This window comes from Glycine max, chromosome 2, assembly GCF_000004515.6.
Source record: "Glycine max cultivar Williams 82 chromosome 2, Glycine_max_v4.0, whole genome shotgun sequence".
In the NCBI taxonomy this organism is placed as follows: Eukaryota; Viridiplantae; Streptophyta; class Magnoliopsida; order Fabales; family Fabaceae; genus Glycine; species Glycine max.
Genome location: NC_016089.4, coordinates 6,662,135 through 6,687,425, shown reverse-complemented (window position 1 = coordinate 6,687,425; position 25,291 = coordinate 6,662,135). Strand labels below are relative to the sequence as shown.

Sequence of the window (25,291 nt, the reverse complement as noted above, 5' to 3'; positions counted from 1 at the left end):
ATAATCATATCTTAAATCATTTAATGTTATAGGTAGTCTTATAATAAAATTAAAATTTATAACAAACAAACTAATCTAACTATTATTATTGGTCTTGATAGATTAGATAACTATTTCGTATATATTGGATCAGAGTTAATAAGCTATTACTTTATAGCACATCGATCCTTTTCGAAAAACTAATTATTCTCAATTCTGGGAGAAGATTTTAAACTATTTGGTTGATTGATTCAAAATCTCTCCTGGGATTCACCTACATGAAAATTCATTGATGTTCTAAAAAAAAGAAACAAAAACAAGATGAAAATTAAAAAAAAAAATGAGTTCATGAGCAACTAGAAATTGAAAGTAAATATGACTAAATCCATATTATTTTTCTTTAAAGATGAATGTGACTCTTAAAAGGAATCTAGAAACCAAAATGAGATTAGATTTTTCACTTTTTCAATTACTGGTGAAATTCATTTTTCATGTGGATTTTTACCGTATTTCTATGTCTTCTTGGAATTAGTAAAATGAATTTCACGTCTTAAGTTAAAAATAGATTCAAAATTGTGCTTCAAAATAAATATAAAAAATCATTATTTCAAAAGGATAATATTAACCAAAATTTGAGAAATAAAAGATGAAAATAAATACTCATAATAACTTTTAATAAAAAAAGGACCAATTTTATTTTCTTCTTCTTATGTTTGTTAATTTTTATGTTTTTTCTTATAAGCTCTAGTTTTCTCATCACATTAACATTAATCATTAGGCCCTTTATTTTATTTTTCTTTCTATTATTTCTGCCTTCTTTTGGCCCTAAAATTCAGGTGGCCTTCTAAATTTCAACATTTCCCATTAAAAAATTAGGCGCCAAAACAAAATCCCCAAATTTCCCTCACATCTTGCGTCGTTCCAGACAGCTTCAGCACACAGCAGAGACTCCCTTCGCATCCAATGTCTACGCTCTTCATCGCCCTCCAATGCTGCCAATGCTCCACCATGCAGGCACTCTCTCTCTCTCTCTCTCTCTCTCTCATATTCTGTGTGCATTCTAATCCAATTGATTGCAACTATGTTCAGGTGAAGCAGAAGAAGAAGAGCAGCAACAAATGGAATTGCGCGGTCTGCAACCAGAAGCAATCGGTTTGCAGAGTCTTCGCCCAGGGATTCATGGCCAAGGAGCTTCGCAAGTTCGTCCAGGACTTCAACATGTCCCGCAAGTCCTTCGACGACGGAGAATATCCCCTTGCCGGAACCCTAAATCCGCCGCTTCCCGCCACGGAACACGGAGACGCCGAGCTCAACCTCAAAAAGAAGCGGAACGATTGGTCCGCGTACCTCCACCAGGAACAACAACCAGATCATGATGGTTAGAAATTTTAATCTGAAAATTTCAACATCAGTCTTTATTTAAATTTTATTCAGTTTTAGGCCTCGAAAAATTGTACAAATTAAAATATGAATAACATTTAGTATTAGAGTTCAATGGTCATAGTAGAGTATGGCTTTTGAAGTAGTTGATGTAAAAGTTAAAAAAACTTATCAGTGATTTGTAATTGGATCACAATGTAAAACTATTTTACACATTACATGATCATCTATGTGGAATAACTGGGTTTTGGTTTGTTGCGGTGTGGTATTTTTCTCTCGATTTTGATGAATTTGGGATGGTGTGAATTGAGCAGCAGATGATGATTTTGAGCCACTGGTTGTGACTGAGTTGCAAAAAGGTATGTTCAAGAAACGCAGAGTGGTGGAGGATTCTACTGCAGGAAGTGACAGGCTTTTCAAAAAGTCCCTTTTCCATAACTCTCAAGGTGCATATTCCTTAATGCTACGTGTCTGTATATTTCAATTTGTTTTGATGGTTCGTTGTTCATTCGCATTTCACGACATTGAAAAGAACAGATTTTATGTACTGTAGTTAGTTATAGAGCAGGAAAAATTGATAATTAATGCCATGTTAATTTCTTTTCCAGCACTATACGCTTTTAATCATGTTAATATATAGCATTTGGACATTATTCGCAACTTAAAAAACCTTTAAATATAAATCTTGATTGAATGATAAGACAACCAATTTTTCTACTTGTTAAATCCATCACCACTTATGCAATTGTTGCCTTAGAATGTGGTCTCAGTGGATAAAGAGTGAATCTCAAAGAAGATAAAATAAACTTTCATCAAAACCTTTTCCTTTTAAAACTACTGATAGCTTTGTGATGGATGAAAGAGCAGAAAATATAATAAGAAAGAAGAATTTTATTTTATAAATGTAGTATTGAATAACATTGAAATTATGTCATTTATGTGGATTCACATTGATGCAGAGGAGCTAAGGATAGATCAACCAAGAGTTACATCATTGACTGAAAGCAATCCAAAGAGAAATAATTACGTAACACCAACTAATCAGAGGACTCAAAAATGCAAACCAACTAGCAGCAGGGCAGCCTCCAAATGGAACAATTACTTAACTGAGGACAATGAAAATTTAGAGCTTGGATGGAAGAAAAGCTTTAACTTTGAGGACCATTCAGGTCCAAGGAACAACACCGTCTTAGAGACCATGACTAGTGAAATAGTAGAAGATGATATTCACCCAGATTTTATGTGAATTGTATTATATTATAGATTGTTGTGCTGAATGCTTATCAGCATGGAGACTAATTACCAGAAGAAAAATAATCACCAATTCACCAGATGAATATAAAAAGTACCTTGCATATAAAATTTGTCAACCTTTTCTCTATAAAACCCGGCGTTACATTAAAAAAAAAAAAAGATTTTCTGTACAAGTTGACAAGTTCTAGATAGCAAAGAGAGATTAACTTCGGGAAGATTACTCTAGTATGTATATCTTATTCAAAAGACGATGAATAAGTACAGGAAATATTATGCCTATTTATAATCCCAGGTTTGTACAGATTAAATGAGAAAATGGGGAATTAAGGAGAAGTTCAATAAAATTGCAATTAAATCAATATAAAAAACGGAAATATTATGCTGACACAAGTAATCTAATAACTCTACACAGTACTCGCGTGTTTCGGTGTAATGTTCAATAGCATTATTTGACAACAAAATACGTATATATTTTTGTGCAGATTATTTCGTCAGCAAAGGATACTTTCTTTATTCTGTCTAAACAATTAATAATTGACATAGCGTGCACAATCTATTTTTTTATTCGAAAGATTGGCTAATGGCTAGGTCTCCCAAGACTAATAATTTAAGGATTTGGGTATAAGTTTAATTTAATCTTAAAAGTTAATTTTGAGGTTGAGGATTACCTTCATTTATATAGTATATTTTGGTACATTATATCTAACGTGAGACTGGATTATTCTCAAAACATCTCTTTATGTCCAACATTTTTGGACTTAGTGCATAAATGATATGGTGAGTAACATTTTAATGGATTTAAAATAAACTTTGATAGTGATACATTTTAAAAGACTTAGTTTCAAAAGTTAACTCATAAATTAAAGATTATCTCACACTTTTATATTTTTTATTGACAATATTTATAGTAGATATAGGACTTGAGTTTTACCTAATAAACACACTAAAGAACGACTAAAAAAGAAAATGTTTATAATGATAATTTCAACTCCCAATCCTATCTACAAGGATCATTATTAGAGTTACATCCTTCAAAACATACTTAATAAACATTTAGCCCCTAGGAAAAGTTTGTCTTTACACTAGAGAGAGTTGCTCACTAAGAAGACCTAAGTTGTGACTTAAAATATGTTTGCTAAGGAAAAATCGTATTCCCGTAATAATTTAATTTGTAATAAACTGAATAATTTGGATTTTTGACAATAGTTGAATGAAATGTGTTTAATTACTAGTGAGAAAAATAAATTCCAAAGCAAATAGGAAAAGTGATAGGAATCAACACATAAGAAAGCCTAGGATTATGGTTACAAATCATGCAATTGATTTCCCCCAATTCATCCCATCTAATATGTCTTAAGTCTTCAGTCATTGACTTATCTTAAATACGCTAATAGGTTCTAATCAAACTCTATCACCTATCTTTCTCTTAGTTCAATTCCTATTAATTTGGTCAATTAGAAATTAAATTAAAAGGAAGTATAAATTTAGAGAGAGTAATTAAAATTAAATTATGTTAGAAATCTGTAAAATATGTATGGTCATTTGTTGTTTTAAGGGACCTGGTTATTCTATAGTTCCACTTATTCATACAAGGTTGGTCACAAACGCATAAACTATTTAAATATAGAGTGATCAATTCTAAAGAGATTAAATATAATAGAATAACATAATTGAATAAAGAAAATTTCAATTGATAAAATTGGGGTTCATTTGCATGTTACATCATCATAACCTAGAACAAAGGATTTAGCTAGCCATAGGCACAAACAAGCAAATAAACAACCTTAAATGCATAAGGAAAATACAGGATAAGAAGAATTATAGTTCATAGCCCCTATAATCTTCCTCATGTTCTTCCTATTCCAACAAAGCTCTCACATTGTGTCTAGCTCATTCTCAGAGTTCAATTTTGTAACATTAAAAAAATAGCTCAAACCCTCACCCAATTCTCCTTTTATAAAATAAAAAAATGTAACTAATGCATGCAGGAGCACGATTGTTCTCATTGAGCGGGAACTTTAAATTCGAACTTTGGGTGTGGGGGGCAGCGCAGTCGTCAATAATGCTTAATTATTGTAACTTAAATAATTTTTTTTTTACTATTTTCTATTCTTTTATGCTTGATTATTGTAACTTTTAAAATATTATTTCTAAATTAATATGAAACTAGTTATAATAGAGAAAAGTTACGTTGCCATGTCGTCAGTGGTAGTGCATGTTGCCACGTTCTTCCATTATGCTGAGTAAATGATACACTTACATTCTTCGAGGTTTCATGTGATTGTACGAACTCTATTATATATATTTTTTTATCTCTACACTAATTTTTTTAATTGTTTGAAAATATTACATTATGTTTCCTTGCCGAGAGATTGTTGAAAACATTGAAAAAATCTCACAAAATTTCAGGAAGTATGAATGTAACTCACTTTTTTACTTTTATTCCATTCAAGTAGTAATAAGCAGTCGATATACAAAATCATACTTTCTCTAAGAATTTTTTTCTACTAAATGAATTTAAGAAACAGAATACTATATTTTTTTTACGTTATCATACTAAATTTCTTAATTATAATGAAATTCCAAAAACTACACAAAGGAATGAAGTGAAATAAAAAACTTTCAAGGTCATAAAATTGTTGTAACAAGGATAAATTACCTAATTAAAAACTCACAACAAAAGAATCACCATTAAATAAAGTGTGAAAATTTTCAAAATATACATTCCACATGAAAAGGAAGTATGGAAACATGAAGTGAAAATAATAAGTAGAAAGAGACAAAGAAGGTAAATATTTTATTAAAAATAATATTCTATTAATGACATTGATTAGTCAAAATATAAAAGACTCATTAAATATGATTTATTTAATTTCTTAAATGAAAACACGTATAAATATACCTCTTTTTCTTTATTGAAAAAAGAGAGGAAGGAATTCAATTTCACATTGCACTGTAAGTTATTGTGGATTCAAAATTAGTTTGATTGAATCCAACTACACTCCACTTCAGATTTCAGTATTATATTACTTTTTTTTATGAACTTGTTTGCCATTAATTACTAATTTATCACTTTTTCTCCAAATAATGCATGACATCAATGGGATGTTAGTGTTGATTTACCATTAAATAAAACATGATTTATCTTATTTTAATTGGATTATATTGTGATAAATGAAGTGTTATATGAACGAAGTCTGGCTTAATACAAATCATTATAAAAAAAAAAATTAAAATCATCAATTCTTGAGTTTGATTTGTCTTTCCTAATTTTACTACCACATCTAAAATTATTACCTTTTTTTTATCAAATGAACATTTAATTATGAACACTAGGAGGTCAAGATTTTTTTATTTTATTTTATGTACTGTATATATATTTTTTTATTTTGTTAAGTTACAGTGGATAACAGTGGGCTTATGGGACAAACTGGATACTGGAAAAACTTCCCATGGAAACCTGCAGAATCTTCTCAATCACCCTGTGGTGTATTTGGAAGCGGAGGAAGGAGCCTATTTGGGAAGGAAAAAAATACACCAATAAACATCTCAACATATCAAGCCTTGCAGTTTCTTTTTGAATGGTGGAAATAATCTGTCTTTGTCGAAACCAGATCCTGGGGTCGTGAAAATAAATGTCGATGCAGCAATATTCAGTGATGCTAACACTCTTGAAGCAGACATGGTGTTGCGGGATCATAATGGAATGTTTCTTCAAGCAAAAACAGTCAGAGGCAGAAGTTTGAGCTTTGTTGTAGGCCAAACACTGGAGTATTCAGCAGTGGAGGAGGATTGTAAAGCTTTTGATGGTTTACAGACCAATATTATAGGAGTTTCTGAGTTTTATAATCTGCTTGCAACATGTCAATCTCTTCTCAGTTATTATCCAAACTCAAATGTGAGTTTGGTATTGAGACAAACCAACCAAATAGTCCATAATCTAATTAGGGCTTCTCGGTTACATATATTTAAGCAAATATTTTAAATGAAATATAATAAGTATTTTCCTCTAAAAAAAAAAGTTACATAGAATCTCGTAACTTCAATTTTCGAAACCTAAAATTTGTGATCAAGAATGATGACTTGGAAATAAAGTTTACAAACATATATGCTTTTACCAATTCGTCTTTCAAGGATTTAATTGGAAATATTTATATCGAATTTTAAGTCAAAAGAATATTGGCCAAACTATTGTTTCACAAGAACCACCATTAATTATTTTTATGTCAATGATGTTTCTTTAAGAGTTTTGTCAGTCATGTATAAATATGGTTTACATCTTAAGAGTTAAGAGAAATAGAACTATCCAGAGGCTAAGCTGCTAGGTGGAATTTATTTTTATATTAATTAATTTTATTACTTCAGTTGCTTAAAATATCTAGTAAGAATGTCTGAATGTCAATGTGTAACTTATTGTAAAAAAAAAAATTCCAACCAAGTCCACCTATGCATATAATTTAGATTTTAGCTTCCTTTAAAATTTTGGTCTTTAATTTTTTTATAAAATAAAAGCATCTATAAAAGATTTATTTTTTCTCAATCGATGAAAAACTTGGAAGGAAAACTTTTAGGGAAAATTGCAATGCATGCCACTGCGCAATCAAAGAATAGTTATCTGGTTAATATAAAGACTAAAAAATGTGAATTTCTTGACTCACATGTATTAATCTCATAAACATAATTAACATAATGACCAAAATATTTTTTTGAAAGGAAAATAATGACCAAAATATTCTAAACTAAAAAGAAAATAATTGGAAATTCTAAAATCTTTCTCGACCCAATTAATGCAACAACCTATCTGTTTTGGCCAATATAAGGTTTCTGAAGTCAAACACACCAGGACTAACTTGTTAGGATCATAAAAAAAAACTATAATATTGATCTAGAAGGAAATAGCGACAACTTGTTAGGATCATAGAAAGTCTATAATATTGATCTAGAAGGAAATAGGAACGGACATAATTATCCAAGATAGTTTTTGCTATCAAGCCAATATTCATGATTATGAGAATTTTAAAATCAGTGCCGACACTGTTCACGCTCTCATTATCAGGCTGATCGACTATATCAATCATGTCTACCATATACCAACCAAATCTAGATTTGTGGGCACCCAGAGAAATAAAACATCCTTTGCAAATCTAAACATGGCATACCCTAGAGTAGTTATGTTTTCATAAACATAGACATGTACACATAATAATGGAAAATTCACATGAACTCTAGAACAAATAAGAACTTAGCAATGGCCAAACAATTAGAAAACCAACCATGCATATAAAATAGGGTTGCATTTGCCTCATGGAGATTTTTAGCTCATCCACTTGGTTGTTTTAGCTCATCCACTTGGTTTGAATTCCTCAACCCAAATTAGATGCACGAGGTGGAAAAAAATTAATTTTAAAAAAAGGAAAAAAGAATGCATGTCCACCAACATCCCAATTCAAATAATGTAGGTCTAAACAAACAATATCGTCAAAAAGTTAAAAAAAACTAGATCATTTACTGCAAATCGAATCCAAATTAAAAGAAATTCATAGAAGACTAAAAAGATCCTTGACAACAAATGTTCTGATTCAAAAGTCAATAATCCAGGGTGAATAAAACAAGATCCTCATGAGAAAATGGCTCAAGTATGATTGAGTATATAACTCTAACACCGAGATTGAGATTGTATCATTCCTTCAATGAGACTGAGCCAAGTTGATCACCAACTTCTTCAGAATCTGGTGCGGCTTCACCAAGGGCCTGCATTGCCTCAAACACCTTTATTTTCAAGTCCTCGGGAGACTCAGTCAGATGGATGACCTCCGACTGATCCATTTCCAACAACATTCCTGTCACCTTTTCAGTCTGATGATGATTTTTAGTAATTTCGTCCACAAGTGGATATAGATGTTCAGCTAGCATCTGTTAGTTTTATCCATCATATAAAATTACATTACTCATACCAGGATAGATATAACTTGTCAAGAGTAACAACATTAATGTTAAACTATGTGCATAAGGTTTACACCCCTAAACAAAAAAATTCAATGAATTCAGAGGCCTTTCGGCCAATGCAAAATTTTACATACCAGGTGCTGATTTTCTGGGGTAGCAGAAGCCAGAGCTGAGGCAAATGTGTTGGACAATGAACCACCAGGATGCTGATTATAAGTAGGAGCTGCGGAAATTCCTGAACCATCAAAGGGCAATGGCATCATTGGAGCCACTATACCATGGGGAACTACTGACGGATCCATGCCATTTTGACCATTTCCCATGTATCCAAACCCTTGGCTGGAGTTAAGATGCAACATCTGGTTCTAAAGTTCAAATTTACAAATGTGTGAAATAACTAGTAATGTTATTTATATTAGAGGAATAAAGCTGAATTTAAGTAAAATGAAGTAATAATTACCCGGTGGAGATTTCTAAGTCTTGGAGGAACCTGTCTCTGGCGGTGGTATGGCATGATGAAATTTGGAGCAACACCAGGATGCATGCCCGGCAAGAGCTGCTGCTGGAAACCATATCCTGTTGGTTGAGGTGCTACAAGACTTGGTGCCCCTTGACCATAATGCAATGCTTGAGGGCCATGTCTTGGTGCCCCTGGATGATATACAGGGATTCCCGTAGGTAAATGCGTGATTGCATATAGGGCATGCATTTGAGAAAATTGAGCCTGCCGATAATCCAATTAGTAACACATTGTCAATTGATTCAGTTTATGGAAAAATATAAAATTCAAATATGTATGACTATATTAAATTAGGTTTTAAAACTTAAAAAATTGAAAAAGTAAACAAGTTTATGAATTAATACAAAATGACAGTTTTTGTCTTCGAGATGCACCAAAAAAAAAAAGATTCAAATTAAGCCTATGTCTAATTCAATTTTAGGTAAGAAAATTATTATAGATATACTAACATGAAACCATGTGTATGTATACCGGAAATTAGAAATTCACGCTACATCCACTCACTATAGAAGTAGTAATTTGTATGTAAATCATTATTAATTTATCCATAATTCAATCCAAGACAGATTTAAATTATATAATTAGATAAAAGATGAGCATCACCTCCAAAAGAGCCTTCCTCTCTTCTTTGCGTTGGGCCACAGCTACATATAGGGGCCTCCGTCCAATCATCTTTCCATTCATTTCATGCAACTAAACAAACATAGCAATAGTTCATGCTAGATAACAAAATAATTAAGGATATATTTAACTCAACCAAGCCAGGCTTCTGTTCTACGAACAAAAGAACTAAATACTTACGGCTCTATTTGCATTCCGAGGAGCAGAAAAGGCAACAAAACCATAACCCTTGCTACGCCCATTCGGTTCAAGCATCACCTAGAAAAGAAAAACAAACAACAAATGCAACAAAGGCTATCATTTATTAAAATAATAATAATAATGAAGTCATGTATGACGTCCGTACACAACCATGATAGTCAGTTCACATGCAAAGAGCCTAAGAAGCACCAAAAGACAAATAGACAAACAAGGAGAAAATTTCAATATACCTTGCAAGATGTTATTGTTCCAAACTCAGAAAACAGCTCCTTCAATTTGTCATCATTGATATTATAGTCAAGGTTTTTCACGTACAAATTAGTACCATGGTATTTTTCATATTTCCTTATTCTTTCCAACTCAAATCTGGCTTTCAACTCCGCCTCTCTTTCTGCTTTTCTTTGAGCTCTCCCTACATATAAAACCTTATCATCATTGACTGTGGTTCCGTTTAACCTTTCAACCGCAGCAACCGCTGAATCTGGACTTTCGAAATTCACAAAACCAAAACATCTAGATTTTCCATCTGTGTCTTTCATGACCACAGCACTAGTTATTGTACCATAGGTGCTAAAGAGCTGCTCAAGATCTTCATCAGTATATGTTTCGGAAAAGTTTTTCACATACACATTGGTGAACTTTGGTGATCCATCTACCTGAGCCCTTTCCTGGCGATTAACAAAGAGTCCAACATAGACTTTTTTATCATTTATCAACATGCCATTCAACTCTTTGATAGCATTTTGCGCAGACTCTTCATTGTCAAATTGCACAAATCCATACCCTTTCGACTGACCAATGCTATCAACGGCTACCTTACTAGAGAGTACAAATCCAAAGGCAGCAAAAGTGTCATGCAATGTCTTGTTATCTATTGATATGTCAAGGTTCTTGATAAACACATTTGCATATCCACTTTTTCGAATGCTAGGATCTCGGTTAGAAAACATAACACGAATGGATTTTCCATTCAGAGGAGTGAAATTCAGATGCTCCATGGCATTAGCAGCTGCAATATAAACACTGGAATTAGAGAGGCAAATCAATGCACTTCAATGTTAAGTTCATTAAATAACAATTTTTCACTTCTATTTTTCTCCTAGACTGGCTTAAATGGCTAATTATTAATCATCATCATAATAATAATTAATAAATGAGTCATTTATGTAAATGTAACAATTAATGACATCATTTTTCTTTCATCCTTAGTAATTTTCATTTGGAGAGTGGTGTTAATCACTCAAAGAACAAGAAGTAACCAAACAAATGGTAGAGCGAACAACTTTCTCAAATTCAATGTAATTCAAGCATTGTTTATTGTAAAACAAAAACAATGAAAGTTTCCTTCAGAATCATAATTGGAAAGATTCAATTTAGCTTCTCTAAAGGGTGCATATCACTTTAGAGAAGGCAAATCTGACTAGACTTAAAAAAAATTTATCAGTGAAATAAAAACTTTTTTCTATTTATTGTTGTCATTATTAAGCATGAGAAACCCGCATTAAAATTTAGGTCATTCCAAACAAAAAGCCTATTTTATTTATTGTTGTCATTATTATTATTAACTCTTGGACCACAAAACAAGAGTCAAACATTAAAGACAGAGAAATATTATAATTGAAGAGAGAGAAGGGGAAACACCCACAAATTCCCACCACTCTCCCTGTGAAAACAAAATTCACTGAAATATTATACTCCAAATGAATTGAATTAGCGCAGCATCAAACTCACAAGGTATTTTTCTTCTTTTATTCAATTAAAAAATTCATTCAGTAATAAACAACACATTTAAAAACACCAAACGTACAACCCAGACAGAAGACTACTCTAGATGAAAATAATCAAATGCAGAACTCACTAAAAGAAAAGGAATCACCCGTTACCCAAGTAATAATACAAATATATATAAAAAAAAAAAAACAATTCACTCATGAGGGCGAATGATATTTTTTTATGTTTATCATTTAAAAAAAAAAAAAACAACCAACACAAACAGAATTAGAAAACACAAAACACCACCCCCATCTCAGTAGACAAATTATTTCATTCAGAGCAAATAATGAAATCTAGAACTTCAATCAAAAAATAATAATAATAACTTTTTGGCACAAAACAATTTTTTTAATTCTAAACAATGAAGAATGATGTAACAAACCATCCTGTGGGTTGACAAAGTTAACATAAGCATATCCAAGAGATCGGTTTGTCTCATCCCTACAAACTCTAATTGAAAATATTGGGCCCACTCGGGCAAACAGTTGAAACAGCTGCGCCTCGTCAACGTTCCTTTCAAGATCACCAACGTACAAAGAGGCATTCCCAGATTGCATACCGTTCAATGCTCCTGCTGGAACCATCGCCGCCGCCATTTTTTTTCTGCAAAATTTCAATTAACTGAAGTCAAAGTAGCAGTGTAAGGATCAAACAGTGAAAGAAAACAACGAAAAGACAAAAAAAAAAACAAGGATTACAGTGGCTAGGGATTACCAAAAAGGGATTGAGGATTTTTTTATAATTTGCTTTAGTAAATATTTTGGTTCTTTGTTCCCTTGAGGTTTATATATGATGTTGGTGTGGTACTAAGGAGTATAAGCATAATGATGTGGACCCACGTCCGATGACAATGATGCGTGTAACAATGAGGCATGTTTTTTTTTTCTTTGTCATAATTCCCGCACGTTGAAGTTGACGTTTCTGGGACTTTTCACATTATATTAATTCACTACATTTATTATATTAATTGACTGCATTTTATTTTAGTAAATATTAATTGACTGCATTTTATTTTAGTAAATATTAATTGACTGCATTTAAGGGGCACACAAGTGGACTCTGGACCTTTGTTTTCACGTCATTCCGTGAGATAGAAACACGACACGTCATACTTACATGCCACCAATAAAAGGTTTACAACTAAAAAAATAAAATTAAAAAATTAACCTCTAAAATTATAGAAAAAGGGTCCACAACGAGGGCATTCTTGTGATTTCATTTTCCTTCTTTAGTTCCCCCTCTGACTGTCATCTTGTTGGACTAATTAAAATACCCGAGGTTGAGAGTTTTAAGATGTGATTTGAGTTTAATTTAAAGTTAGTTTGTATAATGAGACTTGTTATTTATTTATATATTTTATTTTTAGTTATCGTGTGAGATTTAAATTTTGTAATATATTTCTCATGTCTAATACTTTTAAACTTAACACGTGAATAACATAATAGTAATCTTTTGAATGGATTTAAATTCTAATATCATATTAAAATATGAATTTAATTGTAATTTATTCCTAAAATTAACTTATAAAATAAGGGTTATTCTTTAGTTATATATTTTATTTTAATATTATTTTTAATCAATTTCAAACTTAAATTTTTTATTCAATACAGCTATGATGATTATACAATGTCCTGAAAGTCAATTGAAGTTTTCTTGCTTTCTTCTTTTGTTTTAGTTTCACTATGTACCAAAAAAATCTAATTCCTTTTAATAAGGAAATAATATAATTTATTGCCTTTAATAATGATTTGATTTTATAAAAATATTATATATTTATAAAAAAATAATTTCTCTTGTTATCTTTTTGTTTATGTAAAATAAAATACGTAACTAACTAAATGAGAAATTTTATACATATATTATTATTATTATTATTATTATAGGCTTGACTCAACAGAAGAGTTTCTGCTGATTTTAACTTGATTTTTTTTAATTAAAAAGACATATAAAAAAATTTCAGAATCTAACTTGTTAAAAATAAGCCTAGAATAATAATTTTATATGTTTTTCTAATATATTTTATATGTATTTAAAAAAGTATATATAAATAGATTTTAAAATATATACATAATAATCTATTTAATATATAATATAGTTTAAAAAATATATTTCAAATATATTTGAGAAAAAAAACTAAACAAAGAAAGTCGTGTAGTGTATGGCATTTTCGCGTTGTCATGTAGAAACATCCATAGTTTTAGTTAATGAAAGTTTAGAAGACAAATGTGTGGCTTCAGTTTTACTTAATTTTTTAAGTTTAAATATATTTTTGATTGGTGTTTTATATTTGGTTTCTAATAAAAAATTTATTTGAGATGAATTCTTTATATTTGAAAATTTTTATGCAGGTCCCTTCATGATAAAGGATCCGTTGATGTGACAGTTATTTATGTTGCATGTCAAACATCATCACACACCGACCTAATCCCCAATCACGTGTTGCGGAACATGATAGCATAGTGGTGCCGTGAGCAGAACATCCCCTTCAAAGCAAAAACGGTTACAGGGAAACACAACGGTGAAGTTACCAACACGGGGATTAAGAGGCTGGGGGTGGTGTTGAGGGAGCGATCGGAGAGGACGAGGGAGAGTGTGGGGACGACATTGGTGGGGAGAATGAAGGGTTCATGAGAACGACTATCATGGTTGCTTCTGCAACTACAATGAAGGGGATTCTCTACTTGGTGCACCAGGCTCCTATCATGTTCAGTAGCACGCAATTCGGGTTTAGATTGGTGTGTGATAGCATTTGTCATGTGTTTAGCTCTAAGTCTCACACTTAATCCCACGTGATATCACATATGTAATTTATTGAGGCGTCGAGTTAATAGTCACATCATTAATGGATATCACAGGAAATTTTTTAAATATTAAGAACTCAGGTCAAAGTAAACATTTACTAGAAAGACCAAATATAAAATTTGGATATATATCATGTTCAACAACACATGATTTAGGTTTAAGTTAGTGTGTCGTAGTATTTGTCATCTGATTAACTTACATATCACACTTAATTTGTGAATAAGGATCTAACACAAATTTTTTTAAATATTATAAATTCATCTCAAATGAAATATTTATTAAAAAATAAATACAAAATTCAGATATATATCAATGATAAAAAATATATTTAATTCTTTTTTTTAGTAATAATAATAACAATAATATATTTATAAAATTTCTCATTTAGTTGATTATAAACCAAATATAACAAAAGAAATTTAATTTTTTATTATATAAATATTTAATATATCTTCTTAGGCACAATGGTTAAGTATCTAAATTTGCATACGATGCACAAATTTTTTTAACACTTATATTTATGTTTGGTACATCATGCTATCTTGGACTTCTGAGGCTATATCCTTCCTCCTTCAACTCTCTCCCCTTAAGTTGCAAACAGATTGACTCTCTCCCGTTCGTGCTCCACTGCTCCGCCGTCATTTCTGTCTTCGTCAAAAACCAGCTCCACGAAGTGAATCTTCGCTTAGAGACGCTGGTCGAAGAGAGGGAGTACGAGGTTGCCGTTCTCCACCGTGAGGTCAGCGACCCTGCCACGGGTCTGGAGAACAAAGCGAGTGCTCTCGCCGAAGAGCAGAGAAGGTTAGTTGGAAGGCGAAGAGGTTTTGTCTCAAAAACATAGAGACATAGCGGAACTGAAAACAAAGAAAGATTTAACGGTGAAGAGTTCTCAAGAGTCGCTTACTGTTATTGTCATTGAAACGTTGATCAAGGAGGCGATTGAAGTGGTGAGCAGTGAGAAGAGTGAGATTCAAAGCCGAAACCGTGCTCTAGAGAAGAAAATCGGTTCTCTGGAAACTGAGTTGAAGTGACTCAACGAGTCTACGAAGAAGGAAAAGGACTCAAACTAGAAGGAGAGCAAGAGGAGATAAAAATGGAGTGGAGGAGGGAGGCTTGTAACGGTGGTGGATAGTGGTGACTAGTTGCCAGTAACATTGGAGGAGTCATCAAAAATTGTGTTTGGCCAGAACCTGAGAGTCAAGGTTCTAGGTTCACGGGAGAGAATTGGAGGAGGAAGAACACACACTCTGGGATGTAATTATAAGATTTTTTTAATTCAAATAAATTTACAGTTTTTTAATTTTCATAAGTTTATGGTATTGGGAGTGACTGATTGATTAAATGGGTGAAGCTTTATGGAATGTGTGGAAGAGAGAAATAAAACAGAGAAGAAAGAAAATGAAAAGAAACGAAAATAAATATTGAGTTTTTGGAAGGAAAAAAATTATCATTTTTACTTTCTTTACTCTACTATATATATATATATATATATATATATATATATATTATTTTTTTTCTATCAATTTCTTTTTGCTGTTTCAACTTTCAAACACATCATACTAAGGGGGTTGGATCTAGGAGAAGGAGCTACTATCCCACAGCATGACAAACTACAGTTTGTCGTCAGGAGATGTGCTCATATTTAGTGTCTGACTGAGCTTCGGAATTGGATTGCTTATGAAGGAAAATACTTGTGGAAACCAAAAAACATAGCATAAATGTTTTTGGAAGAGTGGGTTTTTGGATGAAAGGATCTGAATGAAGAAGGGAATTTGAGATTTTGTGTGCCTATTGCCTAATAAGGATTATGGAGAGCAAATGAATTTAATGGTTAGGAACTAAGAAAGAAAAGAAATTTAACTTGTTTATGTTAAATTGCTTTTTGTAATGGGAAGAAAAGAATGTGTGATCTAGTTTAGTGAAGCTCAAAAGGTTTCAGTGTACTAATAAATTAGGGAGGGGAATATTCTATCTAGGTCTTAGTCTTGAATCCCATGTTAATATGTTATGGATAAGTAAAGAGCAGAAAATTAGTATGTGAGTAGTATGCGGATTCTGTAAAAAAGGAAAGTTAGCGGGTGGAAAGAAAGCCCCATATTATGCTTGGTTTTACGTAGAAATTTCAATGATGTTGAGTTAAATTGGCAGCCACAATAAGAAGAATTCCATAGGTTGTTGTCTAACAACAGTCTAAAATGATTTTATCTGAGTGCCAAGGAGGGGAACATTTTCTAGAAATTTTCTGTTGTTTCAAGGAATTAAGAGGAGTATACCAGAGGCATCAGTGATCAATAATTTATATGCTTCTGTATTAATCTGAGAGCTAAAAAAATTTCATTTTTGAGAGGTAATGGTGTCAAAATGTTTCTTGTATACCATGCTTGTTCATATTTGATTAAAGATGCGTTTATATTTGCTTCATATAAACTGGTCATATAGAGGATTTGACATAATTTATATATTTTTTTCACGAGTGATGTATATACAGTTATACATTTCTACACTATTTTTAAAGTTGAAATACTCCCAATATGAAGATGCAGTTAATGTAATCATAATACCAGTGCATGTAATATTGTCATTAGCTGAAAGACTGAAACTTTTCTTTTGCAGGACTCACTTGTTAAACCAGTGACCAGGATCTTGGTTGGGGTTGCTTTAATAACCTTTATGATAACACTAGTTTCGAGGGATACTCCGGACTGGTTGAAGAAGTTAAATTTCTCTGGTGTGAACTTCCCTCCATGGATCTTGGCTTGTGTGGTTATTGTCTTCACCCGCACGAGGAAGAGAACTAGAGATTTTCTGAAGAAGCGTGGTTGGTGAATGAACTTGTGTGTGAGGCTTCTGTGGTAGGGTTTTATGCATTTCTCTATACACTTTCAAGATTTGTTCAAACTGACATAGTTTTGTTAATTAATTATTTCATCACAATACAAGAGATGTCACATGTGATGATACATATAGATGTTTTTGTTCAGCGAGTATAAGCTATCTATCTACATAGATGATAGATCTTTTTCCTGTTGTTGCTCAAATATGTGATCACTGATTGGAGTGGAAAGAAATAGTTTTATATCATGCATGGGGAATCTTCTGAGCTAGCTAGTATTATATCGTTTTCTATTCTTCATGGATGAGTACAAGTGTTATTAGGCAACAATTTATAATCATCAAGAAGTATTGATGTTTATATAGTTATACTTGGAAAAAAAAAGTGTGAATTAACGGAAAATCGTGATCCTTGAAAAAAGTCAAGACGGAAGAATTGAAATATTGCTGCATAAGAACTGAAAATATAGTTCATCTTCAAGAGCCTTGAACTGAAGTTAATTGCAAGTGACTAGATGCTTGATGAGTAGCAATAGGAAGGTAATTTTTTTTTTTAGAAAAGTTGAAAATTGATAAATATTATCAGAACTGAGCTAATCATTGATCATACTAAATTGACAAGTCATTGGTTGAATGATGAGTCATTAGTTAAAAGATATGAATTATTATAAATTTACGAATTTATATTCAAATATAGTGTATAAATTCTATTTTTCTTATAAATCTGAACCGCTTCTTATAGTTCGTACAGTCGACATATCAGACACGATTCCTTATTATCATGTCACGTCACCATAAAGATTCTCAATTACAAACAACATAATTCTACCCGTTAATTAAGTGTAATTATACACAAATGAGTGATATTAATACTAAATTTCAAAATACAATGTAGTTAATAAGATTGAGAAATGGAAAAGACAGTATTTTTTTATAATATATAAAACTTGAAGTGCGAGCAAAAATGGTGAAATATAGCTCTCTTTTTTTGCATAACAGTTTTCAAGCTTTAATATAAAATTGTCTTTGTTAGTCGTTAAATAAAAGAGGTGGTTAATTTGTGGGAAAAAAATAATGATTCTTGATTATACTGTAAACAAATAAAGCAGAAATGTCATTACAAATATTAGAGGTATCAATTACTTATGCTCTATATTCAGTTGTAATGCTAAAAAGGTTTAAACTTCTGCTTTCTATGATTTTCGTTCTTTTCCATTGCGTACACTCGTGTTGCACCCTGCATATTTTTTTCTTCTTTGAAAAGTACTAAATGTTCCTTAGAATATTTTTAGAAGCTGAGTTATAAATAATATGGAAGCAACTAAATGAGAGAAACTGATTCTTCTTAATTTTATGGAGTGTTACCGATGATTGTTGTTTGGAGATTGAATGATAGTTGCGATTAAAGAATATTAGCCCGAGTTTAGAACTCCTTTTTTTCTTATCTTTTAACGGAAAATATTTTTTTTTTCCCGCTATTATACCCTGCGTTTATTATACAATATCGTAATGCAATGCATTACAAATGGCCATGCATGACTTGAGTATAAGCATAAAAAGGAGCAAAATAGGGTATATTGATAGAGATTTACGTTACAGGTTTCCTTGTATATGCTTCTTCCAAAACAGAATAGAAACAGAATAGAGAAAGAGCAATATATGATTTCAACAATCTAAAATTATATATATATATATATATATATATATATATATAAGTTTCAATGTGGCATATATATATATATAAGTTTCAATGTGGCATAATTGACTTTCTTTTCTATTTGTCCTATGCATTTTTTTGCTTCAGCGCGTCTTTCTCTTCAACCTTGTGTATACTGATATCTTCAGGGCGGCATGTCATATAATCATCAGAGTGGATTTATAAGGTTGTCTTGTTAGTTGAAGGGAGAAGGGGGAGAGGAAGAGGTTGTGGGTTCGAATTCCTCCTACTAGCAAACTAATAATTAACATTGGTTGATAAAAAAAAAAAAGAATAATCTGTCATCGATTGTGCTAATTGACCATATGGATTCATCTAAGTTTGTCTTATTAGAAAAAGCATATATCAAAGAAGCTTTCAAGGAGGCTGGGATCAAATAACACCTTCAAGAATTTGACTACAAAAAAAAATACTGTATTGAATTGTTATAAACTATATTTGGTAATTCATACGAGTTTGGATTTATATATATGTGTTCATGTTTATTTAGAACTAAAAATTGTTGTGCGGGTGGGGCAAGTGTAAAGTAACTTCAGCTTCTGTAAGCTCCAGTGGTAAAGGAGCATCTGAGAAGAAACCAAACAGAAATTTCAAGTTCTCTACAAGGCTAGTAATGTAGTTGTGCTTGCATAGGCAGGCCAATTGATGTCTGCATGTGTATGCATTTGATTCAAGTGTAGATTTGGAAAAAGAGATAAAGCAAAAGTAGTGTTTCTGATGATTTCCCACATTATTATTAGTGAGTGCCATTCTCTGTTGCATGTTCCTGTTTGCTGAAACAAAATGAATTGTCCAACCATCCATTGGCCTTTGCTCTTTCAAAATAGCATGCAAACTGATTTTTAGCATCAGGGACATCCAAGGCCAAGTCATCAAGAGATTCAGCAACCCTTCCAAAACCCTTCACCATTTGATTCATGGTTATTAGTCCTGATTCAAAGCACTCCTTGAGTAAACCCCACAACCTCTCATTCTTCTTTTCAATGGTTGTCACCAAAGCCTTCTTAACAACCTCATGATGGAAAAATGGCATTCCTAACTCTTTCATGCAGCGACATGCCTCCCTTATCTCGCCTCCAGACTCATACTCCTCCAACAGCTTCCCAATCATGTCCTTGACATCCTCAAATGCCCATCCAGGCCTGCTACTCCCTCCACCACCCCAACATCTTAAGATTCGCTCCCCGGCAAGTCTTGCCTTTAGCAATGACTTTGTCATTTGAAGCACTTTGCTCCCAATTGAACCTGGTCCCAAACTCTGTGCTCCAATCTCTTCAAGGTGTTGTGGGGCTAGGACTTCATCCACCACTGCTCTAGCTAGAAACATAGCAAGATCCTCGACAACAACAGGATTGTCGAGAGCAGTATCATCTGCTGACTCTATCAACATTACAAAACCACTCACTACATCATCGGCTGGGAAGCACAAAGACGACAGCAACACAGAAGCCATTTCCTTCTCTCTATTCTTCCTATCCATTGCCAGAGTTATCAGTTTTTTAACAAAGATTGCATTGAGTGCAGCACAGTTCTTGCTGTTTTCTTGTTCTAGACAGCTATTTACCTCCAATATATCACCCGATAAGAAGTACTCTTGAATGATAGACTGAGTCTTTACCTTGAAACTTTTGGCAGCACTATCTTCTATGGTGTTCTTTTCAGGCTCCACTGAAAGTGATTTCAAAGATGACACACATAACCAACCCTCAGATGCTGCTTTAGACATCAGTTTCTGTAGTATTCCACGTGCATCTGGTATGTCAAGTGATAAGTCGTCAACAGTGTCAATCAACCGACCGAAACCTTTAGACATTTGGCTGGAGTTAATGAAACCTTCTTCAGCTGCTGCCCTCAACAGGTCTAACAGTGGGGATTCTGCTTGACGTCTCTCCATTGCCATTATAAGTGCCCGCTTCACTATTTCGTGATGGAAAAAAGGAACTTTCAAATCTTTGATGCATCTGAAGGCTTCTTTCTTGTCACCACTTCCAACATACTCCTTCAAAAAATTGTTTATCTTGGCTTTAACATCATCAACTGTGGTATTCTTACTTCCACCCCAGCATCGCTCTATGATTTCCGCATGCAGAGGGGCAGCTAGATAGCTTTTCTCAGTTTTTTTCAAGACCTCAACCCCTTTTGAATCTTTGGGTAAGTAGGCCATGTGCTTCTTCAAAAATGCAGGAGGAAGTATGTCATCAACCACAGCTCGAGCTATGAAAAGAGCTAGAACTTCAACTGTGTCTGGTATATCTACAATCAAGTCATCTGCTGAGTCAACTAATTTGCTGAAGCCTTTGTAAACTTGTGAAGGATCAAGTACGTCGGCATAAAGTGCAGATAACAGAATAGCAGCCATTTCTTTTTCTTTGTCATGTCTGTCCATGGACATAGAGACAAGTTTTTTGACAAAATAGTAGCCATACTGTGGTTTTCCCAATTCTTTAACTTCATTCATTGTTGCAACAACATCATCAGTGGCAAAATATTCCTCCACTATTATTGTAGCTTTTTTCTTGTAGTTGTCAAGATCTGTCATCGGTTTCTTTTCATTTGAATGGTCTAATTCCTACAAAACCATATATATTTTCATGGTCGTTGGTGTTACAAAGACAAGCTCTTTTAGTAAATATAAGAGACCGAATCTTAACCCCTTACCTCACTGCTGTCATAGTTTGGATCATTAGGATCAAGAACATTTGTGTCATCTGTATCAAGCAATCCACCCCAGGTGCCTTTTCCCCCAGAACCACCTAAATAATGAGAGTAGGGTAAGTCGGTTGCTTCTTTGAATTTAAGGAATGCAAATATTTTATCATGTATGATTTGATTAGTCATAAAACATCAAGGCTAGACCATTCCATTCAATGCCTGTGAGTTTGTGACCAAATGGCATAGCTGAACGTTGAACGAATATTCTACTATTCCAAGTACTTAGATAATAATAATATTTAAAAGTTAAAGATCTTTATGTTGTTCTATGGACAGGGGTTTTCAAGAATTCAAGAAATTAATGTGTCCAATTATCATGAGTCTTCTAAGACTAAATGAGGGAAACTGGCAACACAAGTCTATGACCGTCATTTACCACATATTTTATGGTAGCTACTTGGTGAAGAAGTTATCAAGCCATGAAAAACTTCAATGGGTAAAAAGACTTCACCTTTCTTTGGACGTCCATCTTTTTGGAAATATGATTGTCTATGACTCCTTGGACTTAGATTGCTGCACTTGCCCTGCACCTTTGGGGACCTTGGAGATTGTGGAGACCTAGGAGTTTTAGGGGACCTTGGAGATTTTTGAGATCGTGATGACTTAGGTGAAAGCTGCAATGGAGAAACAGATAATGGATCTGCACTTTCTGTTGCAGATCGATGAAGCTCGCGATGCTCATTTGATACGTAACCTTCACCGAAATCCATTACGTTATGTCAAAATTTCCACTGTACAATCACAGAAGTCATATATGCTCAAAACAGAACGTCAGCTTCAGAATATAAGCCACTTGAGTCAATTATTATACACCATAGGTGACTTCAATCTCTAATTTGCAACTTGAGTCTTTCTTGTCTTCTTCTTTGTATTATCTGCAGACGATGATCCTTTCGTTTCCCTTCTGTCCTACAATCACCACACCAAACACGGGGCATAAATTTGATGTACACAAATGAAACAAATTAATCAGAAATATGCTGTATATTATTATAACAAAGTCATCTTTGCCTTTCATCAGTGCTATTGATATCATGAATTGTGGTAGCAAGCAACCCAGAAACACGTGATATAGAAGAAAATATGAAAGTGAAAAAGCCAGATAAGTGGATCTTATTATCTATGGTTTGAACTATAAGTACATACCCTTTATACTTTTGCCACTGCACATGATCTACAACTTCCATGCACAAGTTAAGTGCATTTATCTCTCACCAATTCGATAGGAAATCCTTTGAACCAATTTGAAAAGCGAAGATAGAGACAGGAAAGTATATTCTAAGTATACTTAATTGACCATGTGCTTAATACACTGTCCTCCCAAGAAACATCTGCTTAGCATACACTTTACTGTCTCTACCTTCCCTTTTTATATGCTTATTGTAAAATGCTAAGAATATATTGCAGCAACTCAAATAAAACAATTGATCATAATGGAAATATTATAGATCTACTGTTAGTCTCTTCACTCACTATACTAAAAAATCAGGTGTACAAGTACAGAACTAGCAAGTTGATTTGGTATTTCTTCTGTTTCTTTGTTTCTTGATTTTGATGGTTAGGAATATCTTAGAAGTCAGGCCAAATGCATTCAGACGAAGTTCAGATTTATTAAAAGCAAAGACACCTAAATCGTGACAAACAAAACTAGTTACCTACAATGCCAACATATGGAGAGTTTCTTATAGGATCACACTATTATACTAAAAATCAATGCGTGACATATGTAGTTAAACTAAACTTATATATTTTTTAGTCACAAAACAAATTGGATATTTAAACTGCCAAAAAAACTGTTAAGAAGATTAAAAATAACATTTTTTTTAAAATTCAGATTAAAAAAACAAATTTAAATTTAAAGAACCAAAAACAAGAATGATCTAAATTTGAGGGAACAAAAACATATTTTAACTCACTTAAATTAAATATAAAATATTATTTAATCAGAAGTAAATGGTTATAAAATTTCCAAAGTATCAATCTGGGATCATCTTGGAATTTCTTCAATACATGCCATCTGATTTTTTTACAGACAGAAGAGGTTTTCTAAGAAAATATTTTGTCCCATCAATTCAATTATATATATTGAAATACAATTTTTTTTATAGGTACCACAATAGACATTTTAACATCTTAGCCACAAGAATCAGATTAGACATTTCTCACATTAGATTCACGAACATTCTCATTCAACATATATAGATACACTCCAAATGAATTAATTGTATTTAGACATCATAAACATTTCAAATGGTCAAATATTAATCCAACAAATTTCCCATCAACGAAGATCGTACAAGATTACCTTTAGTTATTGCTTCCAAGAGATGAACGCTTGAGGGAGAAAGCATTGGCAGTGAATGGCTTTGATCGAGATTCTATGGTGTTAACTGCGTCTGGATAGAAAAACTATGTCTACGTTGATTATTATTTAGTTTTAACTTGGAAGTCGCGGTTAGTGACAGGTTTTTTCTCTTTTCTCTTTTCTCTTTTGGTTTCTTTTGCAAAGAGAATAGACAGTGTTTCAAAGGTGGTTGCAACATTTTAGGTGTTTGTATGTGTGGTCGGAAATCAACACGTCATGTCTAGGACTCTGTGGCTTCACAAACTTTGCCTATAGAAACGGGAGAGGAATACGCCAAGAGACCAAGTAACAAAATATTATTATTATATAAAAAATAAATTACATTAATTTTAATTCACACAAATTCCTTCATGTTCACCTACTATGGTGCACCATTTTATTGAAGGATTAAATTGTAAAATATTCTTAATATTTTTACTAGCCGAACAATAAATATGCATGTGTTTATCTATCCATATTTTAAATTGAGTTAAATATCTTCTAATCTTTCAAATTTAATCTATTTTTAAGCAACAAGTCCTTGGGTCGAAAAGAACTAAGTTTAATATCTTTAAATAAGATTGTCCTTCGTTTGAATAGAACTAAGTTAAATATCTTTAAATAAGATTTCAAATTCGAGTGTGATTTAAAAAAATTCCATTAAAAATTATCAATAAATTTTTTTCACTAAAAATTAATTTAAAAAAAACTAATTGATACTTCATGCTAACGTCTAGGTAACCATTTTTTTTAACTATTCCCTTTTTATTCTCCTCCATTCTTTCGAAATACCATAATATTTCCCACAGTTTCTTTTCATCCTTCCGTTCAAAAATCACCATCTTTTCCTTTTTCCTTCCATAAGTTAGTCCTCGTTTCTTCTTCTCACCTTGTAAAAAAAAAATGTCTACTAACTTTTATTTGTTTAGGTGGAAAGAAAATGAGGACAGAAAATAGAAAGAAGAAAAAATTTAAATTAATTTGAAAGTCAATTTGTTTTTCTTTCCTTCTATACTCCGTCCCTTTTATATAGGAATCTCTTGGCAAATTTGCTTGTGGAACAAGCTAAATTCATTCTACATTATTTTCCTTTTTTACAAATGCTTATGAACAAAGCTTATCAAACAGATCGAAGCAGGACCTTAGTCACTAATTCAAAACGTCTACACGGGTTATATGACCATCCCAAATTTTGAAACATTGATCAAAA

The 25,291-nt window shown here is 32.5% G+C and overlaps 3 protein-coding genes across 5 annotated transcripts; 1 reads left to right on the top strand and 2 right to left on the bottom strand.

Moving 5' to 3' along the window:
• Positions 1 to 773: 773 nt before the first annotated feature.
• Positions 774 to 2,716, top strand: LOC100799512 (uncharacterized). Of its 2 annotated transcripts, none has more exons than XM_006574713.4 (4): positions 774 to 993; positions 1,069 to 1,357; positions 1,677 to 1,805; positions 2,319 to 2,716. In XM_006574713.4, exons 1-4 carry the CDS (start codon positions 943 to 945, stop codon positions 2,603 to 2,605), a joined length of 756 nt encoding a protein of 251 aa, XP_006574776.1. In that variant the 5' UTR covers positions 774 to 942; the 3' UTR covers positions 2,606 to 2,716. The 2 variants fall into 2 exon arrangements, with proteins under 2 accessions (XP_006574776.1, XP_006574775.1); XM_006574712.4 differs by having other exon boundaries at positions 781 to 993; positions 1,674 to 1,805.
• Positions 2,717 to 8,130: 5,414 nt separating this feature from the next.
• LOC100798998 (polyadenylate-binding protein 3) lies at positions 8,131 to 12,447 on the bottom strand. The gene is made up of 8 exons (XM_003519923.5): positions 12,389 to 12,447; positions 12,057 to 12,277; positions 10,132 to 10,910; positions 9,881 to 9,958; positions 9,683 to 9,772; positions 9,020 to 9,283; positions 8,694 to 8,924; positions 8,131 to 8,526 (listed from the first exon to the last, which is right to left on the bottom strand). Exons 2-8 carry the CDS (start codon positions 12,268 to 12,270, stop codon positions 8,293 to 8,295), a joined length of 1,890 nt encoding a protein of 629 aa, XP_003519971.2. The 5' UTR covers positions 12,271 to 12,277; positions 12,389 to 12,447; the 3' UTR covers positions 8,131 to 8,292.
• A 6,715-nt stretch (positions 12,448 to 19,162) lies between these two features.
• LOC102668745 (MA3 DOMAIN-CONTAINING TRANSLATION REGULATORY FACTOR 2) lies at positions 19,163 to 24,363 on the bottom strand. Of its 2 annotated transcripts, none has more exons than XM_006574711.4 (4): positions 24,043 to 24,363; positions 22,189 to 22,646; positions 21,684 to 21,778; positions 19,163 to 21,594 (listed from the first exon to the last, which is right to left on the bottom strand). In XM_006574711.4, the coding sequence occupies exons 2-4, from the start codon at positions 22,445 to 22,447 to the stop codon at positions 19,762 to 19,764; spliced, it is 2,187 nt and encodes a 728-aa protein (XP_006574774.1). In that variant the 5' UTR covers positions 22,448 to 22,646; positions 24,043 to 24,363; the 3' UTR covers positions 19,163 to 19,761. The 2 variants fall into 2 exon arrangements, with proteins under 2 accessions (XP_006574774.1, XP_014621118.1); XM_014765632.3 differs by having other exon boundaries at positions 22,189 to 22,641.
• Between the last annotated feature and the right edge of the window lie 928 nt (positions 24,364 to 25,291).

Coding starts and splice junctions, on each gene's coding strand:
- LOC100799512 (XM_006574712.4), top strand. CDS start 943: ATGTCTACGCTCTTCATCGCCCTCCAATGCTGCCAATGCTCCACCATG. Junction 994..1,068: donor GCCAATGCTCCACCATGCAG/GCACTCTCTCTC, acceptor AACTATGTTCAG/GTGAAGCAGAAGAAGAAGAG. Junction 1,358..1,673: donor ACAACAACCAGATCATGATG/GTTAGAAATTTT, acceptor TGAATTGAGCAG/CAGATGATGATTTTGAGCCA.
- LOC100798998 (XM_003519923.5), bottom strand. CDS start 12,270: ATGGCGGCGGCGATGGTTCCAGCAGGAGCATTGAACGGTATGCAATCT. Junction 9,959..10,131: donor GAACAATAACATCTTGCAAG/GTATATTGAAAT, acceptor TTTCTTTTCTAG/GTGATGCTTGAACCGAATGG. Junction 8,527..8,693: donor CCCCAGAAAATCAGCACCTG/GTATGTAAAATT, acceptor TAAAACTAACAG/ATGCTAGCTGAACATCTATA.
- LOC102668745 (XM_006574711.4), bottom strand. CDS start 22,447: ATGGATTTCGGTGAAGGTTACGTATCAAATGAGCATCGCGAGCTTCAT. Junction 21,779..22,188: donor AGATGGACGTCCAAAGAAAG/GTGAAGTCTTTT, acceptor CTCATTATTTAG/GTGGTTCTGGGGGAAAAGGC. Junction 21,595..21,683: donor CAAACTATGACAGCAGTGAG/GTAAGGGGTTAA, acceptor ATGGTTTTGTAG/GAATTAGACCATTCAAATGA.